Genomic DNA, 13,950 nt, shown 5'->3' on the forward strand with positions numbered 1-13,950 from the left:
CACTCACCAGTTCGGGCAGCCCAATTTTGAACAGCTAATGGCCCAATAGTGGGCCATGGCCTGGAGATTGGGGACCCCTGATCTAGAAAGATGTTCCCAATCTCTATCAGTCTTTTCCGATGTTTCCTTACTATAGGGGATGTGGATTTGGATATGATGTTCATGTGGACTAGTATGTTAAAAGCTGCTTTTTTTTACCAAAATATAATCACTTTATTTGGAGCACTGGCCAGTATGCCTCCAATATGTCTAATATTACAGTATTAGATCCACCTTAATTCTCTCTATGTCTAAGAAATATGGAATAGTGATTATTCCTTGCAATCTATGACCCAAAGTAACTACATAGTTTTGATGAAGTTGGTAACTTGAAGTACTCTTTACTTTTTTACACTTAAATACTAATGTTTCTATTGCAGAAGTTTTCATAGCAACTTACTTGTAAATGTTTCTTCTTCCTGGGTAACCTTCAAATTCATTGCTTGAATAAAATCTGGAAGGCAACATCCATTAGCAAATAAATTATCCATTCATTATGGAATGAAATTATAAAATGTTACTTATTACGAAGGATTCGTAAGAAAATACTCAAAAAACATGAAAAGTTCCAGCCAGTCAGCAAATTCCCCTTCTTTCTAGATTCTTGTTTTCCCCAAAGCATTAGCCATTTTTGCCTACTAACTGAGGTTTGATTTACTTTCCTGCACAATTCTTTTATTTTCTTGTAAAACTTTGGATTTGCCAGCCCTTTGAAGTAGACAGGTTAGGAAACAGACACTGTAAGAACAAGGATGTAATAACAAAATTTTGAAAGCCTAATAGAGATTCTTGGTCCTTTCCCTCTGAAATCAAAGAGAATCAAGGCAGGGAAATCTTGAATTCTTTCTCACCCTTTCCTTCCTATCAGACTAAGCTGGTGCTTAACCAACAGCTGCTGAATTCCTTCTTCAAGGCTACCTCCATATTCCTGTACAGGATTCCCTGAAGCTGCTACTTTCATCTTTTTGTGTGGGAGGTATCAAATAAGTTTGCTATAAATATTTTATTAGGCTATTGGAGAAATGGACAATGGAATTTTTTAGAAACCCTAGAAGCTGCCTGCTCTTTTTGAAACCTGTACCTTGTTTTTTGGCTCTGATACAGAGGAAGAAACCAAATGCACTATTTCATTTTATTTTTATTTTTTTGCAATGTTTACAGAAAAAGGGAGCTTGGAAATCTCTCTCTTTCCCAGTATATATGAAGAACATTTGCAGGAATTGGGCATGTCTAGTTTGATGAAAAGAAGGAGTAGGGGTGATATGATTGTAGTGTTCCAATATCTCAGGGGCTGCCACAAAGAAGAGGGAGTCAAGCTATTCTCCAAGACACCTGAGACCAGGACAAGAAGCAAGAAACTGATCAAAGAGAGAACCAAAATAGAACTAAGGAGAAATTTCCTGACAGTTAGAACAAATAATCAATGGAGTGACTTGCCTCCAGAAGTTGTGGGTGCTTCAACACTGGAGTTTTTAAGAAGAGATTGGACAATGATTTGTCTGAAATGTTATGGAGTTTCCTGCTTGATCAGAGGGTTAGACTTGAAGACCTCTAAGGTCCCTTCCAACTCTGTTATTCTGTTATTTTTGCATGTAATACATTTATGCATGTTTCTTTTTGAGGGAGATACTTGCACTGCTCGTAAAATTATTTTATGTCTTAGAACAATCCATTATATACTTATTCAAAAATAAATTTTGCTGTATTATTTTGGGCATATACACATACACAGACATCTGTATTCTGAATTCCTATTCATTCAGAGACAAATTTAAGTTTCTATATTACACTCGACCATGGCTTGATTTATCAGTTTCCCAAATAAGCCAACATTGGCTGAATGTATATATCTTGCTAAGTCAGAAGCCAAGGCTAAGACCAAATAACTGAGGTCTCTCTGCTTTAGTTTTTAACTAGATCGGGGTAGGCAACCTTGGCTCTTTTATGACTCGTGGACTTCAACTCCCAGAATTCCTGAGCCAGCCATGCTGAGGGGAAAGGGAGAGGTTTCCAAGCTAAGCCATGCTGGCTCAGGAATTCTGGGAGTGGAAGTCCACAAGTCATAAAAGGGCCAAGGTTGCCTACCCCTGCACTAGATCAATATATGAGCCCTGATGGCATGGAGCTCCACGTCCTTCTCCGAAAGTCTTGTTCTCTACAAAAACTGATTATAAAAAAAAGGAGAAAAATGGAGCTGGGTTTCATTCAGTAAACAGTGGGACAATTTGATTATTGCTTCTTTATAGATGCTTTGTGTTCAAAGTCACATGGGGTTCCCAATAGATTGAAATCTGCTATTATGCCCGAATGAGTAAACAATGCAGAGCAAAGTATAATAGTGTTTATATTCTTGATTAAGATTCTATTAGATGCTTCTAGTCATGTCCAATGTTTATCACTGGATGCACAAGTTCAGAGGGGAAAATTCTTCTGTCTTTCCTCTGCAGGCTAAGCCTAACTTTAAGGCCTTTCCAGGCCATAGTGTTGAGGGGAATCCATTGTAACTAGTCATCTGGAATGACTCTCCAAGACCTTTAAAAATGGGATTCAGCTGCAAGGCTAATGGAAAAATCACTCTTGCATTCTTGCATATAATTTTCATTGACAGGTAACATAACCAACATACTGGGGATGTGGGATACTTACATTGCATCATCTGTTACTCTATAAATATATATGGCCTCCCACTCACCACTGGTGATCTGGATTGCCTTTTCCTACAAAAACAACATATTTAAAGTCAGATACTTCATTCCACAGCACATCTCGTGCAACATAGGTGAACTTTAGATTAATTCTTTGGTTGACCTACCACTGAGTCTTTGATGTAATGAATGTGTTTATAACCATTCTGGTCGCTAAAAATTTTGTAGTATGATATGGCGTCTGAAGTAAAATAGGGTGCTGAAACAAAGAACTGAGAGACAATAATAGACTGTAGGTGAAACAGAAACTAAAATTTTTGAGAAGTGAATGAAAATTAGGCAAACTATACTAAATATATTTTATACTACATATTTTACTGTATAAAACTTTACTATTTTATGTATTTATTAAAAATTTACTATTTACTAAATATATTTTACTATATTTGCTATAGTAAAGCTTTCTGACTTTACTGTTTTTTCCCTTATCCCATTGTGGAACATCTTTCATACTGCAGTGAAAACACATTCATTAAGGATTTACAATGTAACCAACATTTTTACTTGAAGGTAAGACCCAGCAGGTTCTCAAAATGATAATGATATCTATGGCATCCCCCTCCCCAAAATAAATTAAATAAAAAAAACAAATAAACAATGATAACACCAAAAGGGGAAAGAGCATAGAAGCCATACTCCACCAGTCCATCCTGTATGGCTCTCTTCTATGTGTTGCCGATTCTGTCAAATCAGAGAAAGTAACAAGGTTGAAATGTAAAACAGAAACCTGACATGTTAATGCTATAGAATTTTCAATCAGACAGAAAAATGAGAAAATGAGGACCTATCAAACATAGGTTACTTTCTCAGTAATGATTTGTAGCATCCTCTAATGCCATCATTGTATCAGCACAGCAATGGTCATTGGATAGCAAATCTTTGCGCTTAATACCAGAATATTCAATGATAGTCTAAAAGCATATTATGAACAATTCACTTTCCAAATATTTTAACAAAGCTTTCAAAGCAAAACTTTAGGTTACAGATGCCTCTTCCTTTGAAGTATGTCTTTGTAAAATTCATTTCATTAAACTAAATTAAAATATTTAATATATTTACCTATATAGTATGGCTGTAATATTATCATTATTTATCCTTCTTATTATCTTCTTTACTCCTATTATTATTATTACTACTACTATTACTACTACTACTATTATTATTATTATTATGTTACGTCATGTATACTGTGTGCTGTTGTATTAGACACAGATTCCTTGTGTGTTTAATCACACTTGGCCAAATAAAGTATTCAATTCAATTCAATAAACTCAAATGATAGATGCACAAACTTTTGTAGGATTCTGTAAGAATCTTGTTTAGTAACTTGACAGAGTGTAGCACGATTTATCAAGGTTGCAAGAATCTGGATGAGCATTAGATGGCAGCAAAAAATTCCAACCTTACTGCCATTGAGTGTTCGTGCAGAATTTTTAACACAGATATGGTAGCCTTGAGGAAGGTGACTATTTGAACTTGTATTCAATTTTTATTTATTGGGTGTGTATTTGCTGATTTGGTGATTTTTAGTATGAAGTTTAGAATCCTCTCTGGATTTGCAGAAAGTATTTCTTATCATTATTTGCTCACTGCAGCTTTATTATCTCCTAGTATATGAGAGAGTCCACATTGTTTACGCTTTATTACTTCCGGTTTAATCGGAAAACAAAGTATGAAATGGAAATTTATTCCCCTGAGATCTTTTCAGCAAACATAGCTTAATGGAGTTCTCCCATCTGTTCGCACTCCTGTTAACTAACCATTGGTGTGCAGAGTGATACGGTAAAAGCACTTTATAAACAGAAGATAATAGTGGTTTTATCCTCATCTTCCCTTAGGTGAGAACATGCTGAGGCATGCTATTTTTACTGCATTTTGGATCTTCTAGGGCAAAGATCATTTTGGCTCTGTATCTATCACAACTTTTCAGAGGGACAATCTTAAGATGAAATACCTATGTTTTTCATATAGCAACTTGAACTCTAATACTTATTCACACATCACGATAAGACCTAATATGGTTGATTTGAGTTTGGCATGACCATACTGCTTATAGTTTGTAGCCAATAATATATGACTTAATATATTTATAAACCAGGCCGCTAAGGATCAGCAGAGCCGCAGTCAAAGGTCAAAATGAAACAGAGGAGAAAAGGCTGTAATAGTGATGAGTAAAAACCAGCTCCATGTTCACACCATTAATAGGTACTAGCAATATTCTTTCTGGGATCAGATATTCACACAAGACAACTTAGGATCCCACCTTAATTTGAAAGCAATCTTTTTCCCTTTCCTTTTTCACAGTAACTATCCAGTTACAATGAGCGTTTACGACATTGTTCACTGATAGAGTTTTGACTTTAAATCTTACAATCAGTGTTTACCAAATTGTTCGCTGATAAGAGTTTTTACTTTAAATCTTAGCTTGATGGAAAAATACTACCTCTGGGCAATCCCAAGATCTGGAGTGGTAATTGTAGTCACAGATTGCTGACAGGGAGAAGTTCTGGATTCTTTTCAGCCACTGCACACAGATTCTGTCATCTCTTACCCAGGTAATCCATGTGACATAGTGATCGCTAGAGAAAAAGGGAAAAGAAGGGAATCAGTGAATACAGGAAAAAGACAAGAAGGAAACATACTATTGCATTAATAATATATCTATGATAGGTAGACCAGATTAATAATGTAGATATGGTAGACCAGGGCTTTTCAACCAGTGGTATGGGTACCACCTATGGTACATTGGCATCTAGCAGGTGGTACGCAACCATCCTAGAAAAGTGGTAGCGGGGGAGGGGAATGAGCTGAACCGGTGGGAGCACCGCACAAGCCTGGGCGACAGATGGCTGGAGCTGCAGGGCTGTCAGGACTCAGTGGAAGCGCCAGTATCAGTGCCGCTTTCCAGCTGATCGCTGCTTCTTTGGGGCTGTCAGGACTCAGTGGAAGCACCAGGATCAGCACCAGGCTCCAGCTGGAGCTCGGCACTGATCCTGGTGCTTTTGCTGAGCCCAGAAGAAGCTCCGATCAGCTGGAATGTTGCAGCATCTCCAGGGTCTTGTGATTTACATTCAGATGCTTGGCAACTGATTCATATTTATGACGGTCACAGTGTCCCAGGGTCATGGGAAGTGACCAAAACCTGCTGCAACCACCCAGCAGACGGGGGGAATAAAAACCAAACACTCCTACCCCACCCCCACTGCCAATCCTCAACAGAAATGCTCGCAACAATGAAAACCTCAGACAGGAGGAAGAGCATGGCCAGGCGGACAGGCAAGTGTCTTGCTCGGCTGTGGCTTGGGGGACAATTTTTTTCAGTGCCATTGTAACTTTGAACAGTCACTAAGCGAACTGTTGTAAGTCGAGGACAGCCTGTACTTTATCACTTTTTTCCTTTTTTTTCTTTGGTCATCAAGTTTTTGACACCTTCCTAGGCGTCTGGTGGTTCTCGGATGTTGCCATATCCTAAAAGTGGTACAATGGGTAAAAAGGTTGAAAAGCCCTGTGATAGACCATTAAAGCACCTCCCAAATTCTTTGAACAAGTGAGCCAGGCTCCTTAGCTCAGCACTCTTGTATTGCTATAACCAAGTGGTTGAAATGGTTTCTAACCTTAATGAGAATTACATTTTACATAGAAAGCAACATTCCCAGGAAAAATTTCCAAAGTCAAATCATTGAAAACAATTACTATCTGTTGAAAAAAAAGAGGAAACGATGATTTTAAGAAAATATTACCTTGCTGCTATGACTGGTGGTGCAAGTACTTCCTTCGGTCCAAAATCACTAGGATTTGTAGTATCTATAATCAACACTCTAACAGTTGGGTTTTTAGCTCCAGCCTTCAAGGAAAAGTAGCAACAAAGTGATTAAACTAACTTCTAATAACTTTAATTATAGTATTTAAATAAAAGAACTAAGTAAAGTTCTATAGCAGTGATGACAAACCCTTTAGAGACTGAGTGCCCAAACTGCAACCTAAATCCTACTTATTTATCTCTGGGTGCCAGGTGGGCATGGCCCACTGGGTGAGCGTGAATATGGTGGTCGTAGCAGATTGGGTGGGCGTGGCCAAGGTGGGCATAGTCACCTCAATGTTGCTCATGGGGAGGGATGCCTGTGGGGGGTGGGCATGGTTGGGGAAGATCCAGGGGTTCTCTTGCAGGTGGGGCGGTAGGCAGGAAGCTCATCCTGCGAGGTGAAGTGAGGCAGGGCGGGGGTCCCATTGCCATGGGGCAAGGCAAGGGCCGGGGCGGCAGCTGCCTGACACCATCGACCCCGCACACAGAGGCCAGTGAGTGAATGGGGGCTGATGGTGTCCGTCAGCAGCCACAGCCTGCCAGCCCCTCGACTGACGCACTCTGGGGCTCCACAGCCCGTCACCAGCAGTTCAAAGAAGCCACTTCTGAGCTAGATGGCCGGCCAACAGCTGAGGAGGTGATGCAGTGGGTTGTGCCCAGGAAAAGGAGAGCATGCGAGGCCAGGAGGGATGGGACGGGGGGAGGGAAACCAGCCATGCCAGGATGCATCTGGCCATGTGAGACCTCGGTGAGTTAGCAGGTAGCTGGTTGAAGAGGGACAGTTGCCATCTCCAGGGCATGGCGCACGTGCCCACAGAGAGGGCTCTGAGTGCTGCCTCTGGCACGTGTGCCATAGGTTCGCCACCACTGTTCTATAGAGTAAAGTTATTTTATTCATTTCAGGCACACATAGGGTCCTTTCCATTTCCAGACAATTTTGAATCCTGGTGAAAATGCATCTTACCTAGAAATTTATTTTGAGAAGTTTCAGTAGACTGGCACTCATTAACCCAGCCAATTGTAAACACTAAACAAATAATAATATAAAGATTATAATCTCAAGGGAGAAGTCTTCTACTCCATTGCCTTCAAAAGTATCAGAAGATATTTAAGATCTGCTACCTCAGATTCTATCTTCTTCCTTCTAGGTCAGCTGCCACCTTGAACATTACTAAGTATTTTCAATAGGAGGTATATGTGAAAGCAGTGGTGGGATTCAAATATGTGAACTGTGTGGATGCCACTTCCGGAAGTCCATTCTGGGCCTGGGCAACAAAAAATTAGCTACCGGTTCTGCCAAAGTGGTGTGAACCGGCTTAACCCCACCACTGTGTGAAGGGAAATGATTAGGTCCTTCAGAATGTTACTGTGGTACCTTGGTACTCAGTTCCTTTGAAACTCATTGAATTTGAAACTCATATTCAACACATTTTGACATAAAAATTTGTCCCAGTACTCATCTTTTGTTTGGTATTCAACGTACAAGCTAGACCATATCAGCATTGGCTGCCTTGTGACTCATACATTATACCTTATTGGGAAAATTTGTTTGGTACTCATTGTTTTTTGTATTCATCGCACCTCCTGGAACCAATTAATGATGAGTACCCAGTTACCACTGTATTCTAATAATACAGGATACACAAGCTGGATTTCTATTTAGGATAAACATAAGCTACCCTTATTGCCATCCTAAAAGCTGTATTTATTTTAGATTTGTATTGGTTTTTTTCCACCAAAAGCTACAAGCAGAGGCTCATGACATTATGACAGCACCAAAGGGAGAGCTCTTCCCATTCTGTTTTCATTTTGGAGGGGTAGGGGGTTATGTTTTATAGGTGCATTAAACTAACTGCAAAGGTAATGCATCTATTTTATTTCATTTTCTACAGAAAACAAGCAGGAATCACATTTTACAATTTGTTGGTTGGCTGTCATACTTCAGGAATGTGATCTTGAGTGGGGGAAGCTATAGGATTGAGACTCTTAGGCTTCAAGTCACCTACTCCCTTTTAAAAAGCTTTTCAATTATACTACTTAGTGGTGTTTTTTTTTTTTAAAAAAGTCAGTAGTTACATTTGATTTAGCTATTTAATGTTCAAATATACAACAGAGCCGAGTTTAATGCTAAAAGGAAAATAAATAAACAAGCACATCTACCTTTGGATATGGAAGAGTTATTTTTCTAGGATATTGATTCTTGCCATAATATGAATATTCAATAGCTGGTATTTCAGTATCATTGAACTCTATGTATGCTATGTTCTTGCCATTTGGTGACCACCACAGAGCATATTTTGTTGCAAGCATTTCTTCTAAAAGAAACCACGTTAAAGAACATTGTTGTTTGGTTGCAAAATTGTACAATATACTACAGGATGTAGTGCTATCTTTAAAACCATGCCAGTATTTTGAACTACCTCCATAACCGTAAAACCATTGATCTGACAGATCACCAGGCAGTTTTGGGGTAGCTGAGGAAGAGAAAGCAGAATCACAGAGAAGTAACTATGAAATGCTGGAAAGGGAGAAAAATCTTAGCAGAGAACTATCAGCTCATTTGTGGGAAAGCTGGTCAAAAGCCAAAACCTAACAGTTGCCTTAGAATGGTTGGACAGATTTGAGGGCAAGAAGAGAACAGTTTTTCATTTTTTGTGTGTCTTCTAATCCAGGTGAATATCGATCTAAAGATGTAAATAACCCAGAATAAAATGATTTCACTGAACTGCTTCACAGAAATGAAGGCTGGCATCCAATTAATAAGCACAGGGGGAATAAATAGCACAAAAGTGCCTTGGTTGTAATCACACTTTCCAGAGGGCTATAAATGGGAAAATATCTCTCTTTCCTTCTAGGTGTTTGTGGCTCATGATTGTGTTACAAGTGCCATAGATAATGCACATATTCATTCTCATGAGTTCAATGAGCAATAACAATATTCTGAATAGCTCTCACCATGTGGTGCCTTGCTGATTGAAGTATAGATCTTATCCTAGTTTCACTAAGAGTTATTTATTTATTTATTTTGGTCTTTATTGTCAGATTTCCTGGGGAAGCAAGTTAAGACCATAATTCTTCATCTTTACAATTTCTTGTTGAATTTATATGAATTCACTAACTGTGTCACATCTTACCTCCATCTTTGCACACAGATATTGAGTGGTGGGGGAAGGGGAGGGAAATTCATTGATTTTATATATGATCAAAACTGAATTTACACTTTCCAAACTAATATGTAATATGGAACAAAAGTATCTTGATACATACATGCACATACACACACACACACACACACACACACACACACGCGGTGTATGAATTTTCATTCAGATTCTTTTAACTTAAAAAGCTCCAACCAAGTTAAGCCTTTCTTGTGTCTAGGAAGGTCTCTCCAATCTCCATTCCTAGAAACTCTTACTGATTAGGCTTGGTCCAAGACCACTAGTTGCTGATCCCTAAAACAGTTACTTTGTTCAGTAATCTAACATGTTAACTTTCAAAACATACTGAGTAGGATCAGCCTGTGGCCCTATATAGATTCAAAAGGAATGAGCTCAAGCAGAGATTCTCTTTAAAGAAAGGAATGCTCCCCCATGTCTATAATGGGATTGTTCCAGGCGACTTCTTGTCTCATAAGATGATACTTTTTGCAAGAAGCCATGAAAAAGAAATCATCTCCTCTCCCTTCCAAAAATGGAAGCAAGCAATGAGTCAAGTTCTACCTACTTCAGGCCTGGAGCCATTCCACGGATTTCTCCAGGTTTTCAGAATTTACTTCTCACCTCTCTAATGCAATTTTGCATTTAGTTCATAACTGCGCCTTTTTATTCTATTCGCTTTGATCGACACGGTCTTTTAGAAAGAAAACTACAACAAACTGTCTCCTAATAATGCAGATACACAAGATGCAAGAGTCTCTTAAACTAAATACAAAAAATAATTTTACAACTAACATCTGATGAAGCCTATTTTGAGACAAAGTATTTTTTGCCACAAGGAGGAAAAATGATATGACAGAAAAATATGAAAAATGGAAGAGACAGGATGTTGAGCAACTGTAGACTTTGTGGAAAATATTAACACAACAATAATTTATAAAGAACAGATTTTGACTCTTGTTTGGGGGCACTGCATTACTTTATTGCTCAAGTCTTATCATACTAAGTCATAACACTGCTTTTAAAAGGCAGTTTACCTTCATAAACCCAATCAGGAATTCCGTTAAATATTTCATTCCAGTAACCATTTGTGGTTATTTGAATAGCAGCTTCTCTGGGATCTTGTTTGAAATAGATATTATTCTGGTAAACATAAGCCTAGAAGGAGGGGAAAAATCAATTTCTTTATCTGTCTAAGGTACAAATGATTTATGCAATCCAAAAATACTATATAGAATTGCTAAATATGGGACTCACTTCAAAATCATTCCTTACAAACATTTATCTTTGCAGAAGGAAAGTGTTTCAGTTTTATTTTCCAGGCCACAGAGAAGAATCTCTGGAGAATCATGCACTGAAAATACGCCGGAAAATACGGTATATCTAACTTGAGACAAGCAAAAGTGTGTCTCCCTAGAACAAGCAATAACAGATCCATCCTGAAGTGCATACTTTCTCTTAAAGCACAGTTCTAACATAGCATCTAGCTCTGTCTACTAATGGTGCTATTGTCAATATTTAAAATTCTTAAGTATTCTTGATAAACAGAAATAAGTGATGCCTGAAAAAACACTGAAGGCACAACAGACTCAACCAGAAGGAATATTATTGTGACACTGCATTAATTACTGACCAATTTGTGACCAACAGGTGACCAGGAGATATGCTGGATATTATGTGGTAGCTCATATTCTTTGACAAAAACACTACAATGGAAAAAAAATCATGGAATGACATAGGGTTTTCTTAATTCATATTTCTAATTAATTATGCAGTGTTTACATGAAATTTAAAACTTGTACTTTTAGGAAAGTTGATGAATGCTCCCCTAAACATTCTTTATTGTTCATTTTTTATTGGTGAGTGTATCTGTTGACATGATGTTTTGGTGATGTTGATACAGACTGTTAGAATCTGAACTTTTTGATATCCAAAACACTCTGGGATTATTATTCTATTTAATAGGAAACCACAAAGGAAATAAAAGGTGCTACAAAAGTCTATAAGAAGCCCACAAACAAGACACAAGTAGAATGAAACATTCTGTAGACATTTCCCAGTTACAGCTATTGAACCATACATTTATTTATTTAAGAAAATTTGTATGATAGTTTCTTGGTCTTTTTTTAAGCTCTTGGTTGTTTTCTTGCAGATATTTCATTACTCAAACTAGATAACATCATCAGTGCGAGTGGGAAATCCTTGCCAAACTATTACTTCATTAGTTGTGAATTCTGACAACAATTTTAGGTCCAGCCCAGTGAAGGCTGCCTTTAAGTGACTGATAAACAGTTTAAAAGGAGAACAAAATGAAGCACTCCAATAGATGTTTGGAAATATCACTAGAGATAACAGCTCTGTTGGAAATCTATTTTCTTAAATGATTTATTGGGTTTCAAAAAGAACATCACATCAACTTAAACGTTACTAAAATTTTAATCAACAGGAAAATAAATCTGTCTTACCCTAATATAAGATCATAAATGTGATAGGATGCTGTGTAAGAATACCTCCAAAGCTGAAAAGATTACAATGAGGAGAGAAAAATCATTATTTTTACTAAATATAAAATAGTTTATCTAATCTTCATCAGGCTTTTTCCTGAGGTTGTCATTCCACTCACTATCTCAGTTTTATAAAAGACAATGCAATCAGGTAAGCAATTTTCACAAAAACTCTGTGAGGATCCACCGTGGTACTAACTTAGGAGCAGTCATCATTGTTTTTCAGTCATGAAGAAGCTTTTCAAAATGCTTTTTACTGATGTAAAGAATATCTCCAGAAAAGGAACCAATTTCTCATTTTGTGATTTAGACCAGGGCTTTTCAACCAGTGGTACGGGTACCATCTGTGGTACATTGGCACCTGGCAGATGGTACGCAACCATCCTAGAAAAGTGGTAGCGGGGGAGGGGAATGAGCTGAACCGGTGGCAGCACCACACAAGCCTGAGTGACAGATGGCTGGAGCTGCAGGGCTGTCAGGGCTCAGTGGAAGCGCCAGAATCAGTGTTGCTTTCCAGCTGATCGGCGCTTCTTTGGGGCTGTCAGGGCTCAGTGGAAGCACCAGGATCAGTGCCAGGCTCCAGCTAGAGCTCAGCACTGATCCTGGTGCTTCTGCTGAGCCCTGAAGAAGCAGCAATCAGCTGGAATGTTGCAGCATCTCCGGGGTCTTGTGATTTACATTCAGATGCTTGGCAACTGATTCATATTTATGACGGTCACAGTGTCCCAGGGTCATGGGAAGTGACCAAAACCTGCTGCAACCACCCAGCAGACGGGGGAATAAAAACCAAACACCCCCACCCCACCCCCGTTGCCAATCCTCAACAGAAATGCTCGCAACAATGAAAACCTCGGACAGGGGAAGAGCGTGGCCAGGCGGACAGGCAAGTGTCTTGCTTGGCTGTGGCTTGGGGGGCAATTTTTTCAGTGCCATTGCAACTTCAAACAGTCACTAAGCGAACTGTTGTAAGTTGAGGACTACCTGTACTTTATCACTTTTTTCCTTTTTTTTAGGGGTCATCAAGTTTTTGACACCTTCCTAGGTGTCTGGTGGTACTCAGATGTTGCCATATCCTAAAAGTGGTACAATGGGTAAAAAGATTGAAAAGCCCTGATTTAGACATTGAACAGCATTATGATTATGGAATCTTGATGGGCGTGACAATATACTGTATATGGTTAGCTATTCTTAAATTTTGTGTGGCTGCCATGGAATTTTATCATTACTTGGAAGGTTTTTCAAATGTGGAACATAATAAGCTGCTGTAAGAGGAGTGGCAGCCTCTGGGGGGTGGAGTCAAAAGAGGGATCAGTCTAGAATTTCTATGTAGCTACAGCCAAACTAAACCAAACCTCCCTTGAATTACATTAACCTTCAACTAACTCCAAGCAGCTGCTAACCGTTAATTAAGAAGATTCCTGTGTGCAACATTATTAGCAGTAAATCAATTTAATTGGAACTTGTGTGGACCTAGACTTTCATGCCTACATACTGTACATTCCAATGTGTAATAACCCCGTGCAAGTACCCATGCAAGTGGTAAAAGAATAAAAGTGAACACATGCAGATAAGCGCTATTTTCACCATGCCACCCCTCTCAGCACCATGACCCACGCCCTGTGGAGAGGAAGGTTCTGTTTCTGTTCCCATTTTCCCGAACACAGATCCAAACGCAATCAGAAGTCTGCTTTCTTGGACATAAAATGAAGTGCCCTTTATATCTTATGTGTTAATATGGCATA

General features: G+C 38.7%; 1 protein-coding gene across 1 annotated transcript in view; it reads right to left on the reverse strand.

Annotated features, from left to right (window-relative positions):
- Positions 1–13,950, reverse strand: part of LOC120312288 (fibroblast activation protein alpha) — a gene marked incomplete at its 3' end in the record, with an annotated part of 48,670 nt that overhangs the window by 17,331 nt on the left and 17,389 nt on the right. The window contains exons 7-16 of the mRNA XM_039352799.1: positions 12,170–12,222; positions 11,338–11,410; positions 10,742–10,862; positions 8,707–8,861; positions 6,485–6,588; positions 5,188–5,323; positions 3,381–3,425; positions 2,852–2,956; positions 2,686–2,756; positions 440–493 (exon numbers count right to left, since the gene is read on the reverse strand). Coding sequence (XP_039208733.1) covers positions 440–493; positions 2,686–2,756; positions 2,852–2,956; positions 3,381–3,425; positions 5,188–5,323; positions 6,485–6,588; positions 8,707–8,861; positions 10,742–10,862; positions 11,338–11,410; positions 12,170–12,222 — 917 coding nt within the window. The remainder of the gene's footprint in view (positions 1–439; positions 494–2,685; positions 2,757–2,851; positions 2,957–3,380; positions 3,426–5,187; positions 5,324–6,484; positions 6,589–8,706; positions 8,862–10,741; positions 10,863–11,337; positions 11,411–12,169; positions 12,223–13,950) is intronic.

This window comes from Crotalus tigris, unplaced genomic scaffold (genome assembly GCF_016545835.1).
Source record: "Crotalus tigris isolate CLP2741 ecotype Arizona unplaced genomic scaffold, ASM1654583v1 scf7180000018477.2129921, whole genome shotgun sequence".
NCBI classification, from domain to species: domain Eukaryota; kingdom Metazoa; phylum Chordata; class Lepidosauria; order Squamata; family Viperidae; genus Crotalus; species Crotalus tigris.